The sequence below is a fragment of the Taurulus bubalis genome (genome assembly GCF_910589615.1).
Source record: "Taurulus bubalis genome assembly, chromosome: 6".
In the NCBI taxonomy this organism is placed as follows: Eukaryota; Metazoa; Chordata; class Actinopteri; order Perciformes; family Cottidae; genus Taurulus; species Taurulus bubalis.
In genome coordinates this window covers 10260658-10285715 of record NC_136594.1, presented here as the reverse complement: position 1 = coordinate 10285715, position 25058 = coordinate 10260658, and the positions used below count along the sequence as shown (strand labels likewise).

General features: G+C 39.2%; 2 protein-coding genes across 4 annotated transcripts; one reads left to right on the top strand and one right to left on the bottom strand.

The window, feature by feature from the left end:
* Window positions 1-3255: 3255 nt before the first annotated feature.
* Window positions 3256-11694, bottom strand: g3bp2a (G3BP stress granule assembly factor 2a; the record flags this gene model as incomplete). Of its 2 annotated transcripts, XM_079220285.1 has the most annotated exons (11): window positions 3256-6562; window positions 7718-7836; window positions 7956-8087; window positions 8447-8546; window positions 9437-9538; window positions 9916-10096; window positions 10247-10352; window positions 10471-10561; window positions 10807-10980; window positions 11429-11510; window positions 11600-11694. In XM_079220285.1, 11 exons carry the CDS (start codon window positions 11692-11694, stop codon window positions 6284-6286), a joined length of 1461 nt encoding a protein of 486 aa, XP_079076411.1. In that variant the 3' UTR covers window positions 3256-6283. The 2 variants fall into 2 exon arrangements, with proteins under 2 accessions (XP_079076411.1, XP_079076412.1); XM_079220286.1 differs by lacking the exon at window positions 9437-9538.
* A 4366-nt stretch (window positions 11695-16060) lies between these two features.
* pkd2 (polycystic kidney disease 2) lies at window positions 16061-24352 on the top strand (the record flags this gene model as incomplete). 2 transcript variants are annotated; one of them, XM_079219299.1, is made up of 15 exons in its annotated part: window positions 16061-16484; window positions 16972-17085; window positions 18253-18386; window positions 19205-19455; window positions 19571-19795; window positions 20429-20657; window positions 20746-20916; window positions 21018-21199; window positions 21287-21407; window positions 21509-21607; window positions 21728-21849; window positions 21942-22059; window positions 22181-22344; window positions 22749-22896; window positions 23428-24352. In XM_079219299.1, the coding sequence occupies 15 exons, from the start codon at window positions 16061-16063 to the stop codon at window positions 23635-23637; spliced, it is 2712 nt and encodes a 903-aa protein (XP_079075425.1). In that variant the 3' UTR covers window positions 23638-24352. The 2 variants fall into 2 exon arrangements, with proteins under 2 accessions (XP_079075425.1, XP_079075426.1); XM_079219300.1 differs by having other exon boundaries at window positions 16092-16484; window positions 22184-22344.
* Between the last annotated feature and the right edge of the window lie 706 nt (window positions 24353-25058).

Sequence of the window (25058 nt, the reverse complement as noted above, 5' to 3'; positions counted from 1 at the left end):
AATACCAGTTCATACAATTGTCGTTGTCAGAAAGATTATGTAAATGCAGCAATGGAAGAATTATGCATAATAATGAAAATAATACAGTGAAAGTGCAGGTGTTTTTTCAAGAAGCAAAGTACTCAGTCAGTGCGATTTTACTATATATTATACAATTAGAATATTATTACTGAATTATAAATATGTAGTACCGTTGGATGCATTATAATGTTTTATGTATTTAAATGCAGTGGGCTTTTATAAGGCCGTGGGTGTCAGATCCTTTACTAAAGTGAAAGTAGAAATACCATGGTCAAAAAATAATAATAAAAGTCCTGAATTCAAAATGTTAGGCTGACTGTAAAAATAGTATTATCAGCTAAATGTACTGAAAGTGTCAACAATATTTTTGCAATATTTCTGTATAACCACTATAATTACATTCAACATTTAAATGGTCAATGTAATTTGTCAATGTCAATTTTTTATTTTTTTTGGATGGATAGATCGTTATATTTCCTTTGTATATACTGGCTAGATTAGTAGTATCGTAATCTATAATATCATATAAGCACATGTGTTTCATGAAAAAAAAAGAGGAACTGATGAAAGCATAGAAAATATAAGAAACATGACCACAGTGTCCTCAAAACTATCTACAGCCCTGATGCCATCTGCCATATCTGCTCTAATGAGTTCACCGGTTACTTATTGTGCTGTTTAGCAGCTTGTACCTGTTGTTTCACTCACAGGGCCAACCCACTGGGCTGGGCTATGACGGTTTCTCAGTGAACTTTGTTTCTCATTCACTTCACCACAAGGCAAGCTGATTCATGCACACTCAGTAATTAAAGTAATTTAGGTCATGTTGATACAAATGATCCAGTGTGATTATATAAATGATAACTGCATAAAATACAACACCTGAGTCACAATACAAATAACTAACTAAACAAATAAGGTGTCACCCCTTGTTTGAAAAAGCTTCTTGGAGGGTCTTCAGAAAACATCCCAACAGCGATAGACCAGATAACTTCAGCTGCTCTGATTTTTTGTCTGACTTGTTTCAGCAGACATTCTTCAACACATTTTTTGCATATTTTAGAGAGAGATATATGTTTTTATAACTGACTGTCAGGACGTTTGGGCGGTAGTCACCTCTGAGGTCATGTCCTCGGATAGAGGGTGTCACATTGTAAAGCCAGTTGAGGCAATTCTGGGATTTTGGGCTCTAAATAGTAGAATCCTGCAGTGAGAATACATTCTACATATGTTGTGGTCTGACTCCAGTATTTTTAGACTCAATATATAAAAACAAAATGTATACATTTAATTCACATTTAAAAAATGACTGAAAACTTGGTATCAAGTCTTATTAAATCTCTATGACTAAATACATAAAAAAATAAAGTTCAGAAAACACCCTTAGTTATTATTAACTAAGAAAATTCAAAAGTAAAAAAAAAACACACAGCTAAGCTCCCTGCATCTGAATTCAAGAAATGTCCAGACAAAATCCAAACAATGAAAATAAATGTATCTTTCTTCTGGAGTTCATCTGTGTGGGACAGGGCTGTATAGAAACGTCCAGTCCGAATTCTGCCTTACAAATACTGTGTGAAAATAGTCAAACATTTAATTGTCACACATAATTGTTCACATGTGCAGTGTTTCTGTACATGTTGTCTGCTAAAAGGATGTCATTTGCATGTTGCCAGAAATATAATTCTAAGGGAAAGTTGCTGTGACTTGTCTTTAACTTAACCCTTAAGTTCATACATTTCATTATTTGTATTATTATTCTTTAATGTATTTGGTTAACTGAATAAATATAATATTGAGTTTATCCAAAACCAAAAATGTTCAGAGTTTATGTGTAATGTCTGGCCAACATTTTCTAGTTGAGAGGGGTAAATAGAGTATTGACCTTAGTGTTTCCTTTCTTGGTGATGGCCCTTTATTTAGTAATCCTTCAAAAGAAAAGTGAAATTACTAAACAAATAAACAGACATATAATTTGCATTTTCTTCAAGGAGCTCATCCTGTCAGGTGCAACCTTGCCAAGAAGAAGCTGCAGGAAAAGGGCAAACAAACAAGTAAGATATTAATTCATTTCTCAGCACTGCAATTTTATTTTCTCACATGGTTGCATTTTAATGTCCAGAGAGTGATGCCCGACAACATGGTATTACTTCTTTTTCAGGGTCCTTTGTGAAAAAGACTGTTGCTGCTAACACAAGAAATGAGAACCCTCCATATCAGATCATTCCAGTCACTGGTGACACTTTGATTACCAGCCCTCTACCTCTGATCCCTGTTCATAAACCAGGACAGAAGCCCTTTCCTCCTCCACCTAATGTCCTCTACCAACACGTCATGCCTTATGTTCTCCAGCATCCCGTCAGAGGAGGGGCTTATGTACATGGACAAGATGCCACCGGTCAGCTTCCTCCATGGTCATCTGTCGGTGCATCTGGTTTCCTCCCAGCTCCTCGATGGTTCTTCGATCTTCAAAGAGACAAAAACCTCCCAGTGGGCCCTCAAAGCAATCCAACAGGAAATCTAAGCGGTCCCCTCCTGGCTCAAAGGTTTGATCATAAATCAAGTGAAACATCATCTGAAGAGGATAGTGACAGTGATTTAAGAGATGCTGGAGGACCGGTTAAACCCTTTGATCATGAATAACTCCCGCGAACACATGCAAAACAAGGAATCGCTCCTAAAAACAACGCTCTGTTACGTTAATAGCGATCACGAGAACCTTTACAGGGATGCTCCAGTCATTCCGTGTCACACTTCATAGGCTGGGTGAAAGGAGCCAATGTATATCCTGGCATTCAGTTCTTAGTACGAGTCAAGCTACGAAATAACTAGATCTGCAGATCCAACAGTTTCCCTCACTGCCTGGTAAACGTCCATGTATTTCAAAGTTTGTAACATATTCTCCAAATTCCTTCAACCAGGATTGTATCAAGACTTGTCAAAGCTTTTCCAGAGCAGACGACTTACTACAGACAGAGTAGAACTACTCCTGACAATTGAACTGTCCATCTGTGGAGTGGCCCTTTAATTATAAATACCATAAGTGTAACATTCAGGTTATAAACGAAACTTAAGTTGCCAAATCTGCCACACAACACAGCTCTTATATTGCAGAATTGTGCCAGAAAGTGCCGAGTTGTTGGTTTTGGCAAGCTCATTAACGTGTGCCAACAGCTTGTTATTTCAATTATAGTTTAAGAAGAAACCTGTAAACATGACAAACGTTATGAGTGGTGCTGATATCAGTAGTTTATTGTATGTTAAGTCCAACACATTCAAAATAGAGAGGAAAAAAAGAACAAAACAAAAAAAGATTCTCCACCTGCAACACTTTTGTACTAGCAACAAGTAAAGGGTAAACACCATAAAATGAAGATGGCAGCCAACTGTTTACCACACCTTCTAAAGTCAAGAAGGTACTTCTATTTCCATTCAAAAGGGACTGGAATGATTCACAATGAGGATCCACTCAAATGAACTTTCCACCACGGGAAAAGTCCTTTATACGGTCATTTTACTTTCTCCTATTGAAGATCCTTTAAAGGTTTGGTTTGGAAAAAGAGTGGGAGGGTTGAAAACCTCGGTGAAAAAGAAGAACTATCAAACTCTAAATGTATATACTCAAAACATTTTGCCACCATTACAATGTGAAAAACACAAATTGGTCTGAAAGCATGATGGCTCTTCTTCGTCACCCTCTTCATTGACCATTGCTGTAAAAAGTGTGATTGCAGTCAAGTGCTTTAGTTAAGCAATTACCGGACAAATAAACATTTGGGGTAGAGGTACCAATCAGAAACTGTCTGTTAAAAACACTCAAGGATCAAAGAGCTGTAATTTTTCTGTAATATGTCAAAGACTGATGGTAACAAATTAAGGTCTCTATTGAAAATGAATCCCACATCTGAAAATATTTAATCTCAACTACAAAGGGCGAGCAGCCGAGCATTACTGTGGAAAACTATATTAAAATGCCATGTCTGTACATCAAATCTCGTTTTAACTGCTAGAGAGCAAATATTTCATGCGGATAACAAGATGAGCACTTAATTTGCCTTTTCACTGCCAGATGAGGAATTTGGTGAGTCCGTGTTCAAAATTACAGATTGTCCCAGAAATGTTGTAAATAGTGCAATACCACCAGACAAGGAAGACCTCATTAGTAGATTTATCCAGAAAAATGCTACATTGATTTCACTTCCCATTTCAGTGCAAGATAAGAAAAAAAATAAAAATAGATCTCATGTTTTCCTTTTCAGCTGAAACCAAATGGTCTTCCCTCCCTACCGAGTAGTGAAAGAAAACTGCATTAGAGGACAAAAGAGAGACGACTAGTATGGCATTCAAATTCATTCAAATCAGACTTAACTTGAATGAAGAAAAAAAAAAAAGAACACAAATAAGCACAATGAATAATCAGCATATGAAAATACAAATGCATTAACGGCTAGAAAAGTGAGCACAATTGTTTGCTAGTTGGTAGACTGGAACTACGGCCAGCCCACCCACAGATCTTTACAAAAAATTGTTGCTGAGAAAAGAACAGTCTGACAACTTTTGAGTCCAGGGATTAACCAAAGTTCTACCATGAGTCTCAAAAACGATATGGTTCGACTGACAGGAAATATCAACAGAATCCGAATCACATTGTGAGACATTTGCCCTTTCCAAACTGCAAACCTTCGTTCAGTGAAATCATTGTTGTGGAGCCGTGACTTGTTAAACCAAAAGGAGCAAGCATTTTCCCGCATTATCTTTAATGTACCTTTGGGGAGGGAGGGGGTGGGGGGGCGCGCGGTTGTTCTTCAGACAGATACACCGCATAACCATTTAACAATAGAACTGGAGGCACCTATTGTCTCTACAAAACTCAGAACAGACACGATACAAAACAAAACGTACAAAACTTACAGCAGCTCATCTTAGGTAGTAAAACAGTATGGAAAAATGAAATATGCAACTGAAAAAAATAAAAGTTACCTAAAACGTGTGAATACTGCAATTTCTTTTTCTATCTGATCCCAAAAACAATAGTTCAAAATGAGCAGCTCCATAACAGAAGGCAGAAAGCCTCGAACTGCTTCACTCTAGTAAGACTGGAAAAGGTGAAATAGAAGGCACCACTCATGCTTTTATCAAGTTGAGAAAATAAAAATATACACAGAAAACAAAACATACAGTAAACTATGATTTCTGCTGTACATTTATTCTGTTACTCTGCACTTAAGAGAGGAAGGGAGGGAAGAGGGAGAGAAGGTGTCGTCCATCCCAGTTTTGCGGTCTAGCTGGCAGGAAAAAAACAAAACAAAAAGAAAAACTTGGAATCAAAAGAATAAAAACTGAGCGAGCCGCCATCATTACCACCACTCTTCTATTGTTCGACTTTGTTACTTGTGTATCCTTTGTCCCGCCACTCATTTGGTGAAAGTCCAGGATTTTAGCTTTTTCTTTATTTGATTTATAAATGAGGAAAAATATAATGTAGATTTGCTCGTCATCTTGTCCATCCAGCAGTAATTGAAGCTTCTTTTGGGTCAAAAGTGTGAAAAGTACATTGGTCACAGCAGACAGGCTATGAGCGAGGCCTGCCCCGGAAAGTCGTATCGCTTGAGACAAAACAGGTCTCTCCAGCTGCGGTCCAAGCATGGATGTCAATGTAATACGACAAAAGTACCCATTAGTGCATATTGATGAGTGCATTATGCAATTTTGAAGCAGTGGTCTCTCAAAAAGGAAAAAGTAAAAGGCAAGCTTTTCCCCTGGAACTGCACAAATTTTGCATCTCACTCTTTTCCAACAGTAACGGGCAGAAAACTACCATATAAAATGTGCAATAGAGGGATTTCGTGAAGCAGCGCCCCAGTTAAGTCAAGGCATATAATCTCTTTTCCAAATGATGGGCTGTATTATCGTAGTTAAAAGTCTTATCAGTCCCTCCTAATGTGGCAGATTACTCCTGGTTGGTTTGCCTTTTTTTCCACAAATTTACAAATTAAAGTTTGTGAATTCTTGAGATACCCGAAAAGGATGCTCAGCTCACAACTAATAAGCGCATTTTTTTGTTTGCTTATTTTGTTTTGTCTATTTCACAAACAAAGGTTGACAGGCTGTGTCACATTCCAAAGCAAAGAGGGAACAAAAAAATAAAAAAATAAAACAAAAACCAATATATACGTTCATACATGAAGATTTCTTTTCGTTAACGAGAACGGTTGAAGATGAAGAACCCGGTACTACTTCCACAATGCAGGTGGTGCTCTTCTCAGCGGCGCTGGGTCGTGAAGCGACCCTCTCCCTGGCCACCAGAGCCTCTTCCGGAGCCCATGCCAGGTTTGGCGGCCATGCCGCCTCGGGGTGGTGGTCCCCTCCCGTCACGTTCTCGCATTATTCCACTTCCCACGATGCCTCTGGAACCTCCGGGGCCTCGGTCGTTGCGCCTCATGTCCCGGCGCTCGTCTCCACCACGGGTCTCTCGTTCACGCACCGCCCTCGTCTTCTTCTCCTCTACATTCAGACGCACCTCGCCTCGAAACATGATAGGCTGCAGGGGAGAAACGCATGTTCAATTTGGGAGAAACTAGCACAGAATATTTACCCCCAAATACATTTCACAGCCTACATCACTAACAGGTTTGCACAACCAAGTTTGTCAATCTGTCCCAGAGACCATGTAAGCACTGCTGTGTCACACTGGTCTGACCTGACAAGTTCTCAGTTGCTGCCGGTCAAACAATTTTGTTCCAAAGCCGTTGTCAGATTGACTTTAGCCCGGCATAAAAAAAAAAATGCAGCGCCTCATTCATTTAAATTAGGCCAGCTTGGTGTCGCAGAGGGGGTAAAAACACAAGGACCTCGCACATAAATTAATCCGTTTTCTTTTGCTGCAATTAAAAACGTCATATGTCAACACTGTGTTGATTAACATGCAAGCACACACTGGTGGATTACTTTGTAAAACTCGATTGTCACACCAAAAAAGACAAAGTCTGGTTATTCACATATCAAAACATCCAGGTTATTAGAGAGCAGTTACTTTGAATATTGGCTTTTTATAAAAGATTTCTTTAGCATGGATTACTTTGTGAAGAAAGATTACTATTTTCGCATAAAATCTTAAATGACTTAAACAAAACGCAGCCACCTCATTCATGTCAATGAGACCAGTGGGTTTCTACCACAGGTTAAGATGAAAGTGCAGTGTTGATCCTGGCTCAACTTTTGCCTCAGCAGAATCCAGGCATCAATGAATGCACTGTGATGGCCAACAAGTGCAATCAAATGTTACATTTTGAATACGTTGACAGGTGCACAGAATCATAGTGCCAATATACTCTTGGAGAAACTTGTTAGTGATAGTTTTCCAGGGTTGGAATATCCTGCTGGCCCGTGTAGTGTCTCGGTGTTTGAGGAGCCTTCAAACTGCACTTCTTGGTCATAACTTATGTCACCTGGAGCAAGACAGCGACACAGTGCCATGTGTTTGTTTTTAAACTCAATGCTATGGTTGGTCTGACCATAGCCTCAGATAACCTTCACTGACATGACAATGTGAAATTACATATTTATTATAACAGACAATGGCTTTTGAAATTTCATGTGTTTTTCCTCCCTACTGGGTCACATTGTAGAAATGTGCATCACCAAACCACCACCAAATGAAAGTGGGTAAATAAATGTCAATACATGCCCCTTCTACCTTGGCTCCCAGGATTCTTTGCACAGGCTCAGCCTCGTCAAAGACCACAAATCCAAAGTTGGGCAGCTTCCCACCAACTCCCTTGGTGTTGATCCGCAGCTCTACAACATTTCCATATGCTGCAAGAAAAAAACAAAACAATAGAGTATAATTAAACTAATATTTATTTACACTAATTTTACACGGCATGGAAAATGCATTAACAAAGTGTTCCTTTTTGGGTATGGAGGAAACATACTCATGAAAAAGTCTTTGAGCTCGCTCTCATCAATGTCATGTGGGAGGTTGCCAACAAAAAGCTGGTGACTGTCTGGGAATCGGACAATCCGCCTGTTGTCAATGTCACCAGCGTCACCCTCTCCCCGGCCACCTAGAGGTCAGAACACCACATCAGATCAGCTCACACGCATAATCTGCATCGAAATCCAAGAAAGCTAAATCCACTGCATCAAGAAAGTGACACTCATAGCACCAGTAGGACGACAATGACTAGATTAATGTTCTCACCGAGTGGTTAAAGAAAATCAAAAACAGGATTATAGATTCATTGAGATGTGACTTAAAGGGTCCCGTTTACCTTTGTTAACAAAACTCAAGTGTGGTTTCCCCGTTTGTGACTCCGAAGGTGCAACACCATCTAATAGTGACAGAGAGGTAGAATATAACAAATGGGAAAAGGAAAGAATAAAGAACTAAACCCTTAATATGGGGAACGAGTGATGGCATTACCAGGCCTGGGACCCCGCTGAGTAAAGACTGGTCTGTCGCGTGTGCGCTGGTCTCTGGACCGAAGAGGTGTCTGTGTCTCCGTCTTGGCCTCAACTCTGGACTGTGTGGGGGAGGGGCGGCCCACAAAAAAAAAAAGACCACATCAACCGTACATCCTTTTCATCATTGCTTTTGCATAGTGCGCCAGAGAATCCGTTATTGTCACCCCACTTGAGCAAGTCATGTGTTTTAGTTTTAAGTCTCTCAAAGCACTTTGCTGCTGTTATAATTGCTTTGAGTGATCAAAACAACTTTTTGAGGACATTTTTCCCTCCCCCTTTACCCATTTTATGAGGGAAAGCATACATATGTATAACATATTGCACCATAAAATACAATTCTGCTGTAGGTTGAGGGTTTTATTAAAATCCATGACTAATCTCCTCAGCCACTCCATATTTGACTTTTCTGCATGTCAATTTGTGCCAACAACTTAACACTTAAGGCTGCCTCTGCTTCGTCCAACATTTGTTGTCGTAATACACCAATCTGAATGCCCGTCCTCACTAATCTTTGGTTTTAGCAGAAGTCAATTCAAATGTTTTTTTTGCCCAAGACCGCCATCTCTTGAACAAGGTCCTTTGGTTGACTATGGAGAGGCAAGGTTGGGCAATATGACCATATAGTATACAACACGTGATGATTTTGAGTCGTCAGCCATCAGAGAATTTAACAATACTAGTTGTTTATTTTCTTGAGGGACTCTGTTGGAAAAGTGCAAACCCTAATGGCCCAAAACTGCACAACAGAAGCGCTGCAAAAATTAACAACACAGTTCTGTCAAAAGTGGCTCCTCGCGCAAACTTCATCTACTGCTGTCGTTGACCATCATCTAATCTTCAATGCAATGTATGATGGAAATAAACACCGTGGTAGTTTCTTATATCGTGAACCATTTCTCATATCCTCTTAGATTTCATTTAATTTGTAAAATTGTCAATAGTAGGTTACCTGTGAGTTTGGAGCTTTAACAACATGGGGTGAGATTCCAGAGGAGCCAACTGTGCCGCTAGGAGGCAGGTTTTTACTGGTCACCGAGGCCCACGAGAAAGTCTGAAGAATGAAAAAGAAATCATGGTTAATAGCAATAATTACTCAACAACTTAGTTTAACATTAGTAGGTGCATCTTTGGGCATGTTACTAAGATTATGGAAAACTCTGCTAGATTGGATGATACGGTACTGGACTGTGCATCACAAATTACCTTAGATAATTGATGCAACTTGAAATTCTAGTACATAATCTTGTACTCTTAATGTAAAATACTGCCTCAAGTTTATCCATGACAAACAGCTTTTTATTCATTTAAAGTGCATTGCACTGCACCAGTCCACTGTGACTCCCGGTGCTGTGGTTTCTGCTGGCTGAATTTGAAATTAGGGATCTGACTAACCACTGAGAAGTAAACCACAGAGTACAATGGTCTTACCTTGGGAGGCTCCTGGGTGTTTGGTGGGGACTCCACAGGGGCCGGTGACGGTGCCTTCTCCTCCATCTCTTCCAGAACCTTCTCATCTACGTCGGGCTTTATCTCCTCTACTTTAGGCTCTGGTTCAGGCTCGGGCTCGGGCTCTGGAGCTGGCTCCTCCATGGGCTCCTCAACACCATTACTACAGAGCACAAATCAGCATGCAGTCACTTACACAGATAAAAGAAGTTTAAAATGGCAAAATCCTTCATGAAACTTCTTTTTTCCTAAAAAAAATAAAAACAATAATCCAACACACAAATCTATATTTTTGAGATATGTTTTATCATACGCGACAGGGTGAGGTTCATAATAAGTGGTGCTGTTGGGGCTTTCTTGAAGTGGCTCAGGGGATGCCTGCCTCTCCTCTGCCTCCTCTTCAACTTCCTCCTCTGATTCTAAATTAGAGAAAGAAAAAACATTAGAAATGATTTGAATTATTACCCTCACATTTAACCATGAAATAAAAACTAAAATAAAAAAAAGGTCTGTTTGGGATATTTATTCATATCTTACCTTCATCAAGCTCAGCTTCAGAGTCTCCAAAAACCTCATCCTCGTAACGGAAAATGTCATTGTGGACGTAGAACTTGTTCGCCACAGAACCCTAAGGAAATTTGTCATGCAAACAGTGTCCATTAAAAAAAAAAAAAATGAAAGCCATCTACTTTGAAATTAAAAAAAGACCATAAAATTACAATTTTTGTGAGTAATTTCACTATAGCAAGAGTAACTGATACCAGCTCTGTCCAAAATTTCTATTAATTAAGCCAGAAAACTATTATTTGCCATTGTTATCGTCACTCAACCTTGATGTTTGTTAATAGTATTGAAAGGTAGAGGGGTACTCACTTCGGGAGCAAGCACGAAGGTTTGCATAAACTTCCTCATGGGCTGACCATTGTTTGACAATTCTCCCAGGACTTGCACCACCACTCCATCACTCAGTGTGGCATGGGCATCCACGTGCCTGATCTTTGTGTGGCACTCACTGAACTGCAAGGACATGACCTTCTTGTGGATGTCCTAAGAGGTGCAGAGACAAGTGGATAACCAGAAAAATTAATAAAGAGAAAAAATGTCAATAAATAAAATGTAATCAAAAGATATTTCCATGCTATAAAATCTTAATACCATTCATGTCAAGAATTTGTCAGTTAGCAACGATCTGAGGTCAGTCAGTGTGTTTACTTTCACATTCATTACTCGGCTCAACCCCAAAAGCAAGGTGATGACTCCATTATGGTCAGAGTCAAATCAACAGATACTGATATATGGAAATATAAAATTGTCACAAAAGGTAGAACGTTTCATAAGATTTGACAATCCTGTCAACATCGTTTCTTCCTTTCTAAAATGGTGCCTTTTTTTTTTTTACACCATGCTCAATTTAATTAAAAAAAGAATACTTATTCCCTCACCATACACTTTGTGTTTTCAAAGTAAATCTTTATTATTCAGCCATAGCACCTACCGCTTGCCCATACACCGCCTCCGCCAACTTCCCACTCGGGTCAAGTCCGCCATGAACATAGGAAGAGTTCCTCCCATAAAACCTAAGGGCATAACAAAAAGAAAGTTAAACAGTCTAACCAAAATCTACAAACGTTGTGTCTTTCACATCACATCACATTTTGGTAGTTACCTGTGCAGGAAATCTGGTGCCTTGTTTAAGAGTGTATAATACTGCCTCACAAACTCCCGCCCTACAAGCAGGGGACTTGGCTTCTCCATCACCATTTCTTTGGTAAACAATATTAAGTGCTGAAACAGAAGATAAACAGGTCATTAATTGCAATAACGACATCTAGAAATGTAATAAACACACACACTCAGTTGGCAGTAAATTAGGCACACCATTTTAAAAAACAAAATAATGCAGTCCGACACTACAGCCTTGCTTTCAACACTATGTTCACAAAAGGTTATTGAGTCTTTCATTAAAATATTTAGTTTTTTTATTGGACTTGTTGGTCATTTTGGAAGTTGAAGTGTATGGTGCTGGTGAACTGTATTGCATTATATTGAGGAGGTTTCCGAGATTTAATCTTAATATATTTTAACTTGGTGTAACAATACACCTCAAGTGCACCACATCAAGTACAGCCTATTAAAAAAAATTACATAATTGAAGAAACCCTTTTCCTAACCAATTTGAACAAAACATGTAAACATTCAAAAGGTTGACTTTGCTGCAAAGCTTTTGTATAAGACTGGAATAATTGGCTAGGCATACATAACGAATTGGCCACAGAGTGTAGGACATGACTTGGTAAATAAACTTAGTGTCAGTTAGACCGCCAACGTTATCTGAAGTATTTGAGGTCAAGCAATTTCAAGGAAGACTATTTTAGTAGTCGTGAACGTTTGTTGTAGCTCAGGTAAACATATTGAGTAGCAAGTAACGTTACAGGAAGTACAAAGGTCAATCACATCTCTTTTTAAAAAGAACAACGTTTCACTTTGTGGTCTCATTAAGGCCATGTTTTATCAGATCCACACCAATCATATAGCAGAAGTAAGGCAGCAGACTGTTAAGCTAGCCGGCTAACACACTAGCTAACACAACTGCGCCATCACGTTCATCCAATGAGACAAAGAGGGAAACCGGCTGTAGAATAAAAAAAGGGAAGCGATCGATGCAGTTGTATAAGTTTGGCAGCGGAGAGAACAAACTTTACTACAAATACATCCCACTTTTAAACAGTATATTGTACATCACATACGAGTTACACACATGCGTCCCTTTGTAGATAGGTGGCCTACTGTACGAGTTAGGCCTTTCATGTCCATGCTAACAACATTTTGGCATTTCTCACATTTGTCGCAAATGACAGATTCATAATTTGTATTTGAGGTTCCGGTCCTATACATTGTGCACCTCCACCGTCAGCTAGGTCAACGTTTTCTTGAATACAAAAACAAGGGAAGGAGTGCACACTCTGAACGACTGGCCTCTTTGCTGTCATCCTAAATGCTAACGTTAGCCCGCAAACTGAAAAGCAATGCAAAGCTTGCGACATGCTAGCTGGCCAGCTATCATTAGCTTGAGCTAACTTGTGGCGTCGTCGCTTTTCTTCAGCTTACTTTTTTTTTTAAATTTGCAGGATGAAGATATTTCACGAAAACACATAGTTATTGTATCTCAGCACCAAAAATGGACACCTGACGAGACGTTACTTTGCGATCACACAATCACAACTTGCACGCTGATTCCAAGCGGGGTAAAACCACCAAGGCGACATAACGTTGAGCCCGGCGATAGCCATTGTAACTGCACCAATAAACTATACCCGTGGCATGCCAGGAAGGATCCACAATTGACAGACTATCGTTGTCTAAATCAACTGACTCACATTCGATACAACTCGAAGGGGATACAAAGTTGCCTGAAACTTTAAAATAAATTACCCCCCAACTTACATCGACTGTCAAACCCTTACCAATGAAGCAAATTGAGGGCTATGCTAGCTCAAAGAAAACAAAGAAAGGCAGATTTTACCAATTGAATTGACACTAGTGGTCTCCAACTAAATATCTAACGTGGGCCGCTTGTACAGTAGCGGGATGCCGGACTAGATGGTAACGTTGTCCGACTACTACCCGTCTAGCGAGCGGTCGTGGTTTCGACTAACGTCAGACAATGCAGCTAGCTAACGTTGGCTCGTACAGTTAACGTTAGCTTGTCAAACGCCGTGTAGCTTAGCTTTAGAGGAAGCTCACTTACCGTATGAAAGACCTATCTATGTAGACAGAATTATGTTTAATAAATATCTACGAGTAACCGGCTGAAAACTGTTGTGAAATGTCCCAAGGGTAATAGTGATATTTCCCTCGCTTCACTAACTAACAGTGTATGATCTCTGCTGTCCCAGAGATTGCAGATTTAAAGTGATAGGTTCTATTTATTGTTTTACCCCTGCAATCTGGGGCAGGGAACCCCCATCACAAAGAGTCAGCCAATGGACTGTTTACACTAGGCAACATAAATTATGACGACAGACAAATAACCCCGCCTCCCAAACTTTCTACTAATGCTGCCCCAAAAATATTTGACTTGACTGTAGTAGTATTGAACATCACACTGTTGTTTCTTCCATCGGAGCTTTTTCTTCTTCTTTTTTTAGAAGTTATTGCTGGCTTCTCTACCATTCTCAATCATTTTCTCGGTCTATTTTCACCGAGTCTGCAATTTGGTAACTGTCAATTCTTGTTTTATCAATTGACTGTTGTTGTAAACTTAACTTAATGTTAAGAGAGCATGCATGCTCAGTCAACCTACAAACAAAAAAATGCACTAGGTATACAAATCAAGGAGAAAAAATACACAGAACCCACTAAGACCACACAAGGAAGTATACATGTACATAAATCGGTCAATATACTTTGCATTTTCTTTGTTATTTAATTGTCTTAAATGTAATATGTTCTGCTCTGCTATTTTATTGTATTGTATATATTTAGTATTTGTCATACTTAATCTTTTTATGTTTACTCTGTAACTTTACTCTGTAACAAATTCTCACCTGGGGATGAATAAAGTATCTATCTATCATCTTGTTAGCTGCTTTAATGCAAATTGGCATACATGCAACAATGGGATTATTCCTGATGTTTTCAATAGCTTGTCACTTGTGTGGGCCCAGTTTTTACAAGTCTGGATATTGAGCGCCACCAAGTGGTCAAAATAACTTTGTGTCTTACACTTTTGTCAATGTTATAAACTAAAACAGAGTGAGCTAGCCATTCATTTGACATCATTTTGGAAACAAAGTTAAAGCGAAAGTATTCTCAGAACATTCAATGAAGTAAAAATATATAATATATAAAATATAACAGACAGACACAGTTTATGTGTTTTACTACTCTGATGAAAAGGAAAACGGAAATATAACTCAGCAAGTAACTGTGTTTTTATGCGAACAATTTAAACAAGGCGTGGATGCTTTATTAAAAAAGAAAACTCTTTACAATCCCACACTTTGTTGTATGATTATTGGATGAATAAAGTATGTATATCTATCTATCTATCTATCTAATTTGAAAAACTCAACACTTTTGTTGTGAGGAAAATACACAACTTCAAGCTACCCTCATAAAGTTGTGGTTTTATTCTCACAACAGCTGTTACAACATAAAAAAAAAATGCAAAACCTTCATTGCATATAGTCTCATAAGACCCCTTTTGTTTTTGTTTTAGATGGAGACAGGCTCCTACATGCGTTGTTGTCATGGCAACCGCAGAGGCAAAACACAGAGGTTACATAACGTCTATATTCATCTAACTACTGTATTTAACATTTGTAAACATTACAAGTAAATGCAAGGCTTATTGGTGGTGATAAAGTGTTCAGAAGGCGTTAAAAACGTTTTTCAAAGAAAGAAAAAAATACTTTTGGGAAACAGAATTATGATCACTACGAATCAACAAAAACAAGCAAAAAAAAATACCGTGAAGATGTAAATTAAAACCCGTTAATCTAAATGCACTTTATATAAATGAGCATGTGTCAGAGAAGAAAACTGTTTCTGACTCTGAGGTGTTTTCCATCCTTTACTGCGACGCCATGACTTCTGATCTGAGCCCCAGACAAACGGGAAAGAGAGTTTTTTTTAGAGTTACAGTTCGAGAACAAGATGGCTGTCCGGGGAAAGAAAAGTACCTTTCTTCTTCCACATGAAAACGGCATTTTAATGCGACCATCGGCGTCATGTAAATAACTCATTAGGTCATAACGTGTAATAGCTCAGGAGGGAACAACTTTAACCGCTTTAAAGGCATCGCTTTCTAACGGATGACATCGTTTTTTGAGACGGAATTGAAGATCGGAAAGTTTTCTTTCGAGTTGTTGAGAGTGGACATTATTATCTTACTAAACGCTGGCTGTTAGGAGCATGTTTAGCTAAATGTCTCGGTTGTGACTTTTGCAAACTTTTTTTGTTGTTATTTGTCTAAACTTTCTCAATCTGTCTGCTTGTGTTTTTATTAGGCGTTTAACGTTGAGTACCTCTGAAACGACTGCCCGAAAATGTTCCAGCCGTAAACATTTATCTGAAGTTTTTTGAGTTTTTGCATAAGTTTTAACTTTTTTTTTCTAACTGGACCATGAGTTCATCCCGAGTCAGACCACAGCAGCCCCCGCAGAGCCAGGCTGCCCGGTCGCCGCCCAGACTCGACTCGGGCGAGGGGATAGAGATGGAGAACATCCAGCACCAGGACCTGGGTCTCGGAGGCGTCGCGGGGACTCCGTCCCCTCCGTCCAGACAGGCGTGGAGCCGGGACAACCCGGGCTTTGAGGCCGAGGAGGAGATTATGGAAGCCGACTGGCCTCCGGCGAGCCCCGGGAGAAGGTCGGTGTCCACGGCCTCCAGCAGCAGCTGCAGCAGCGGCCTGGGCAGCTACACCGGCGCGGGCAGCAGCACCCAGATCCCCCGAGGAGGACTCTACCCGACCCCGACTGTGGACGCCCGGCAGCAGGACAGGCACGACCACCGCGGCTGTTTGAAGCAGATACTCCAAAGGATCAGAAGTTAGTCACTCTTTATTCTTTGTAAAAATAATAGTGTGTATCATTATCGATTAATGCAATATTCCAATGCAGCTATCAAACCAAACGGAGAGTGTATGTGAAACACATGATCGTGACCAGAATAACATAGGTCAAACAAAATTCCAGTAATGTAAGATGACAACATAATTATAGATATGCAATTTAAGTACAATCAAGTGAGAACAAACACAAGATATTTAATTAAAGTGTCCCTCGAGAAGAATTCATTTTGCAAAATCTTTTTTTCTCGCTATCTCTTCATAAATCACAACACATTTTCTGAGGTCTAATATTTATTATATATGTGTGAATCCTGAGTGTAGCATGCACTTCTGCTCTCTCAAGCTCCATAGCTGAGTCTATAGCAGAAAATACTGTCAGTTTTACATCAATATTTATGTAATCATGTCTCCCTGTGTACAGTTCAGGCTAATGTCCTGTTGAATCTCGTTTTTTTCCTTTGCAGTTCTGTGGGGTACAGAACTGATGGAGGACAGTGACAGCAGTCGAGAGAGGTACCTCAGGAACGTGCTGAGGGAGATGATAACATATATCACGTTCCTCATCACTATTTGTATCTGTAAGTAAACACTCAAAAAGCCCGTCAAGTGATGTGAGGTTTATGAACACGGTTGGTTGGCACGTCCATCAGGACAGGCGTCGGTAAAATACACCGGACAGGAATTTGGTTTCTGCCGAGGCATTTTAAAATTTTACTGATGTTTTCTTTATTGCAAAAGTAGGTATTCTCAAATAATAATTAGAATGCATATTAAATCAGCTTGTTTTTTTAAGTGCAAAACATTTTAATAAAGTGTTCATAATGCGACAGCTACAGGAAGATCTCATGTAACAATAAACAAAATTGTCACCAGTATGTCACTCTGCAACCATTACATAATTCCCTGTTCAGAACAGTATGATTTATTGTATAGTAACTGAAAAAAATTATGCTACAACAATTAATAACATACAGTATACACAGACTGGGCATTTGAGCATGTGATGTCACATTGTTCAAGGATCATGCCCCAAATATGTGGAACATTTTGGTGACATATCTATAAAGTAAAATATAAAGTAGTGCTCTAAAAGTTAGTCCAGGACTGACAGCTGATCCAAGTGACTCGGAGAAAGCAATTTTAAAATATGCCGACATGGGCACCTTTCTTGGAGCTGAAAAGTAATTTTCCAAGCTCTCAGTGTCTGCTTGATGGTTTGGGCAGCTGAAAAACAGAACTCTGACACTCAACAGGGGGCTTGGATTTCAACAACAGCATAAATTTGATGGCCGCATTTTGGGATGGAAAAAAGTTAATGGAAATCCCAAATTTCAAACGTGTGGTAACGTTTCTCTGCCCTTTTTTTGCTGCGATGAAAAATGCCAAACTATGGTTTAGGGTGGATCAGGAAATGATTTCCTGGCAGACTGAATTGAGGCACATTCTGCCAAGCAGACCTTGACTATTAAACATAGTTTCCAGAGCTGCTCCCTGACGTCTACTGAATGCTACAGGGAATAGCAATGCATAGGTGAAACAAAAATGAAGTCTGACCTTGTGTTCTTCAAGACTTTGCATTGTCATACCAGATGTAAATTGCACATTGATTTACACAGAAAGCATTCCCTCTCTGTTAAGTCTTCTCTTTGTCATTCTGCAATGTGACAAGGGCTTGTAATGTAGCTTGTGCTAATAGAAATATCACTTTCAGTAATGGTTATGTTATATTGTGATTCGCTCTGCAGTGACCTATGGGATGGTGAGTGCCAATATGTACTACTATACCAAAGTCATGTCTCAGCTTTTTTTGGACACACCACTGTCTGCCGGGGACCCTTCCTCTTTTAGAAGCCTCTCAACCATGGAGGATTTCTGGAAGGTAAAATGCCAAATTCATCACTGTTTTGTCAACTGAAATTACTTCTATTTCAGATATCAATTTTATCATTGTGTTACATCTTGAGAATAGAAGCTTCTGCACATGTAGGTCGGAAGGTCGGATGCAATTAATTAAAAGAGCAGTTAGACGTTTTAGAAAATACACATATTTGCTTTCTTGCTGCAAGTTAGATGAGAATTTGGAACGCACTCTCATATCAGTTTTTTAAACATAAGGCTACAACCAGCAGCCGGTAAGCTGAAATTAACATAAAGATTGGAACCGACAAGCTGTTTCCCCTGATTTCAGTTCATGCTAAGAAAGTGAATCAGTGAAATTCCCGAAAATTCTAAATGCTCCTTAAATTAAAAAAAAGTTGTATTCTTCAGAACTTCATCAGAGCATAATGTATAATAACGGCATCAAATAGAGAACATTGGTGCTTTTTAATGTGAGCAGACATGCAGGTCACACAGAAAAATCATATCAGAATAAAAACAAGTGAAGGAAATATTGCTCCAACATTGGAAACACGTGCAGCACTTATAACCCTCAAACACATTAGTAAAGTTTGTCTGTAGTCAGATTATAGCAAAATCATTGTGCATATTGTGTATGAAAAATCACCAACTGTGAACTGTCAGAAGCTGAGCTATGTACAATACATGTTTGTTTCTGGATTATTTAATAATACACTTCACAATGTGTAATGTGTTGATGCTACCAGGCATCTTTGGTGATAAACAATCACAATAACAGACCTTCAGGGTATCGATCATCTCGTGTGTGTCGTAATTCTGACTGTCCTGCACTTATAGTTCACAGAGGGACCTTTTCTCAATGGCATGTACTGGGAGGTGTGGTACAACAACAAGAGCCTGCCAGAGAATCAAAGTCTCATCTACTACGAGAACCTCCTCCTTGGGGTGCCACGGCTCCGGCAGGTCAAAGTCCGAAATGAGTCCTGCTCCGTCCACGAAGATCTGAGAGACGAGGTTCTGGACTGCTACAACATGTACACCCCGACCAACGAGGAGACGACCTCCTTTGGCCCCAAGAAGGGAAGCGCGTAAGTCCATGCATATATTATTTTATCAGTCTTAAAAGGAGGCTAGATCTGTATCAAATGTATTACACTAACAAATGTCTACATCCTACATCCTTTTCTTTCGGTTGTCTCTTAGGTGGGTGTATATGGCAGAGAGGGACATGAACGGGAGTGGTTATGTGGGCCAGATATCTAAATATGGAGGTGGAGGATACTACCAAGACCTGTCTCGAACTAAAGAGGAGTCAGCAACCCAACTGCAGTTTCTTAAAGACCATCTGTGGTTGGACAGAGGCACCAGAGCGGTGTTCCTCGACTTCTCTGTCTACAATGGGAACATCAACCTTTTCTGCATAGCCAGGTAAGACTCTTCAATCACATATCTATTTACAGATGTATTGATCTGATATTAAATAGAAATGTATACAGTACAATAATGACAGAACAATTGCACCCAGTAGTTATGAAATTGTTGCTTCAGATGCAAAACATTCTTCAAAAAGGCATCTAACTTTACATCTAACATTTGGTTTATCCAACGTTGAAAAAGACAAAAGGTTACGTTTTGTGGAGAAAAATGAAGTGTGTTTGCTGCAGATTTACACTCGAAGCATTTTCAAATAGTTGAAAAACTCATAGTGGGTATCTTCCTAGCTCTTTGTTACACATAAATCAGTTGCTATATTTTGATTTCTTCTCCAATTAATCTCAGGAAAAAACTCTTCACATTGTTTCTTCTGTCTGACAAACATTTCTAAATCCAAAGATATCCCATTTAAGAGAATATGAAACAGAGAAAAGGTATAAAACATTAGTAAATGTTTGCTATTTCTGCTTGATAACCAACTTTAATAACTCATTAGTTATCAGAATGGCTGTCAAATTTCTGTCAGTTGACAAAACAATTATTCAATAGAAATTACAGTCTATTTCATTTAATGGACAATCTTGATTTAGATACCTGTGCTTTTTTATTTATTTATGCATTTGTCAGGTTGTTGGTGGAGTTTCCTGCTACTGGCGGGGTGGTGACCTCCTGGCAGTTCCAAACAGTGCGTCTGATACGATATGTGTCCAGCTGGGACTACTTTGTGGGTCTGTGTGAGGTGGCGTTCTGTCTCTTCATCCTCTACTACATGGTGGAGGAAGTGCTGGAGATCCGCATCCACCGCTTGCATTACTTCAAGAGCCTGTGGAACTGCCTGGATGTTCTCATTGTCGTGGTGAGCATCATCGTTATTCAAGTCATTTGATAATCATTTTAACAAGACTGACTGAGTTTGTTGTTTTCTCGGTCTGCTCCTTCTTCAGTTGAGTGTCGTTGCCATTATTATGAACATAACCAGAACCGCCATGGTTGGCAACCGTCTGAAAGGCCTGTTGGAGAACCACACTGCTCACCCGAGTTTTGAGCCTTTGGCCAACCTGCAGATCCAGTTCAACAACATGGCTGCAGTCATTGTCTTTTTTTCCTGGATCAAGGTACAAATATTTTCCCTTTGTTTCATAATCAGTCCTAAACCAGTGGAGTGGAAGATATCAAATAGTGTCGCGCCGGTTCATCATTTCTCACATTCTTGCAGCTTTTTAAGTTCATCAACTTCAATAAGACCATGAGCCAGCTGTCCGGCACCATGTCTCGCTGTGCTAAGGACCTTGTGGGTTTTGCCATCATGTTCTTCATCATCTTCCTGGCGTATGCTCAACTAGCCTACCTGGTGTTTGGAACCCAAGTCAACGATTTCAGCACTTTCCAAGCCAGCATGTATGTAATTCAGCGTTAACTCCACACATGTACAAAGCCATCTGAAACAACTGCTGTTTTCCTAAAATGTTGTCTCTGGTTGTGTAGATTTACCCAGTTCCGTATCATTCTGGGAGACTTTGAGTTCTCAGAAATAGAGGAAGCAAATCCAGTGCTTGGACCCATCTACTATACAACCTTTGTCTTCTTCATTTTCTTTATTCTCATGGTGAGTAGGGTGTAGATACCTGCTGTGTTAAAGTTTGTTCATGTTGTTTACATACACCCTCTCACTACACAAGAACACCTGTTCTCACCCTTTCTGTATAGAACATGTTCCTGGCCATCATCAATGACACATACTCTGAGGTGAAGGCCGACATGTCCCAGCAGAGGTCTGAGATGGAAATGACTGATCTCCTTAAGAAGGTATTGAACTACATGCATCATTCTTTTTGGCGAGGCAGATTAAGTCCATTAAATCAACAGTAGCAGGAATGAAATAACTGCTCTAGAGGTGAAGTAAGTTTCAGGATTCTTCTCTCTCAGGGCTGTAACAAAGCTTTGATGAAGTTGAGACTCAAGAAGACGGCAGTAGACGACATCTCTGACAGTTTGCGCCAGGCCGGGGGAAAACTAAACATTAATGAACTCCGCCAGGATCTTAAAGGGTGAAGAAAACAACACTAAAAGCTATGAACTATTATGATATGATTTCAATGCTACGTGTCCTGAGATTGTTTTGATTGTTTTCCTTCCTCAGAAAGGGCCACACAGACGCAGAGATTCAGGCAATCTTTGCCAAGTATGATCACGATGGCGACCAGGAGTTGACGGAGCATGAACACCAGCAGATGAGGGACGACCTGGAGAAAGAGAGAGTGAGTGATGATGCCGACAGCGACACATGGAGAAAACGCAACACACCTGCATGTGTGTGGTATTTTACACTCAGCCAAAACAGCCCTGCAGATGTTCAGTGTGTCTCTGCTCGCTTGCCAGGAGGACTTGGATCTGGAACGCAATTCGCTGACTCGACCGAGCAGTGGGCGGAGCTTTCCTCGTACACAGGAGGACTCGGAGGAAGACGATGATGAGGATAGCGGCCACAGCTCCCGTCGCCGCGGCAGCAGCTCAGGGGGTGTCTCCTATGAAGAGTTTCAAGTGTATGGAGCTTTTATTATTATATATTAATATAATTTACAGGCAGATTAATGATGAATAAATGATGAATAAAATAATGGCGCTAGTTTGAAAACTTATGGGTTTATCTTCAAGGCCCTACCGATACTAGATTTATTTTGAACCAATATTGATATTTAAAAAGTTTAAAAGTCTGATAATAATATATCAGTCGATAATCTTTTGTTTCCTTTTTAACATAAACACATTTTAAGAAGGATTCCTACTGAGCAGGACATTTAACAGCCTATACTTTACAAATATAAACTAGTCAAACTATGTAATGGATTTTGTATTTATTTTTTCTTAATAATACATAATTATGACTAGTACGACACATTTAATGAGTAATTAAAATAAAGGGAACTTACGTCTCTCTATTTCTCAGGCTGGTGAGACGTGTGGACCGAATGGAGCACTCAATCGGCAGCATAGTTTCCAAAATAGATGCTGTCATCGTGAAGTTGGAAACTATGGAGAGAGCTGTACTCAAAAGGAGAGACGTGCTGGGCAGATTGCTGGACGGAGTCATGGAGGTGAGATGTCAGATGACAGATGACAGTCAGAGTTAACTTGATATTTGGACACATAAGGTGGCCAGAAATAGGACTCTAAATACATGCATTGTGTTGCTCCATATCTGCTGGATCTGTTAATGGGCAACTGATTACTAGTTTGCAATATCAACATAAAAGGTGATGTCAGTGGTTTGTTTACAGCTTGTTTCTGCTTCCCCCTAGTGGCCAAATAAATCCATTATTGCAAGTAACTGGGTTACAGAATGACCCGACTTCATAAATCTTAAATCCATTACAAGACACAGTTTCTGTAATTGAGGAAAATGCAAACCTAATTTTCTAAACTAGATTACTTCTGGAAAAAACGGATTTCTTCGTAAATCTTAAATCATTAATGCAATTAACATAAATAAGCCATGTTCCATAATTAATTATGCAGATCTACAGTAATCAGGTCACAACAGTGCACCGTGTCAGATAAGTTCTGTGACCTGGTTTCTTTTGTGCATGTAAACAAACCGTGCAACTTAATCTGTTGTTGTCTGTCAGGATGAGCGTCTGGGACGGGACACAGATGTCCACAGTGAGCTGATGGAGCGGCTGGTGAGGGAGGAACTGGAGCGCTGCGAGTCTGACGATGTGGTGTCACAGGTCAGCCACCCACCGCCAGCCACTCCTGTCGGCCCCCGGCCCTGTCCGTCCTCTTCCCTGTCCAGCGACGGCCCCGACATGAGCACTAACGGGAGCAGCCATGTGTGACGACTGGGCCCGGTGAAGAAAACTCTGTACTGGAACTATCCCTGCAGCGGTAGAAGTAACCAAGATAATATTTCATGAGGTATTACAAAGAAGGTGACAAAATCAAACGCACTTCACCTCAAATACATAATTGCACTGATAGTGAGTGAGGTTCTCCTGTGATACATCTAAATGTATTCACTAAAGCTATTATCAAGTATTACTTTAACAGGATGATGGAAGGAAACATTAAAATGTGGAAAAAGGTTGAAGAATAACAACGGATTTATAGTACAGTGTGTCATCACAGTATACAGTATTGGATATAATACACCAGCCTGCAACCGTACTTGTGTGAATACACAGCATAGGATTTTAGTATTCAATGAGAAATATGCTCACCTGCTTTTGATTACTGTATTCACATATTTAAACAAATACCAAAAACGCATTTCTGTTAACTTTGCTGATTATTTTTGTCATAATTTTAATACACAGTAGGTTCAAGTGTGGCACATTCTGTCATATTTACTTATCCTCTGTACATCAATTAAGCTTAAAATTAAATAGCTTATCATTTTATGATACATATTGTAACTTAAAACAAACTTCGATTTGGAGTGCATCTAGTGTTCATGGGAAACCCATGCATTTACTATTTTTTGTCTGTGCCTTACATTTTTTACAATCTATTTTTTTTTTAATCTGTTATGCCAAATAAAGTGTTATTAAAATATATAAATTTGTTTTATTTGTTGCGCTTTCTCTGGCTTAGAATATGATTAATGTTAAGTAATTGTGACTCATTAATCAACTTTTATAAAACATTATCTTCCTTTACAAACATTTAAACATTATTCATACCACATGCTTTATATATTAGGGATCAGTTACTCATAAAACACAACATTACATTGTAGTAATGTCAAATCAGTATTGTTCTTGATTTTCTTCAAAATACATCTGCTGTTGATTGAATGTAAATGTTATGTTCTTATATAATGATCACATTTCCTTCCTTGTATAAACTAATGTATGCCCCAAGATACCGAGAACTAAGTAAAGCAACAATTAAAATATGACTGCAAATGTACACCAGAGGAATCTATTAAACAATGTGACCTGGTGATGTACAAATACTGTACTAAAAGATTAAAGTATTCAGTAACACATTTTTTTTATGGATAATTCCCTAATAATCTGAGACTAATTATGATAGAAATGCAGACAACATTTTCTTATTTTAGTTACTGTACTTAGCTGCATTTAGTTTGTAATTAGCTGTTGATTTCCTTGAAAGTAACTCCATTTAAATCAAGGAAAATATCTATTAATTATTTATGTATTATTGTAAACATTATTCTTTATGTTGATTTGTATGTTAACTTGTAATTAAATATCCCATTTGTGCACTGACTTAACTACTTCAGGTTACACTCACA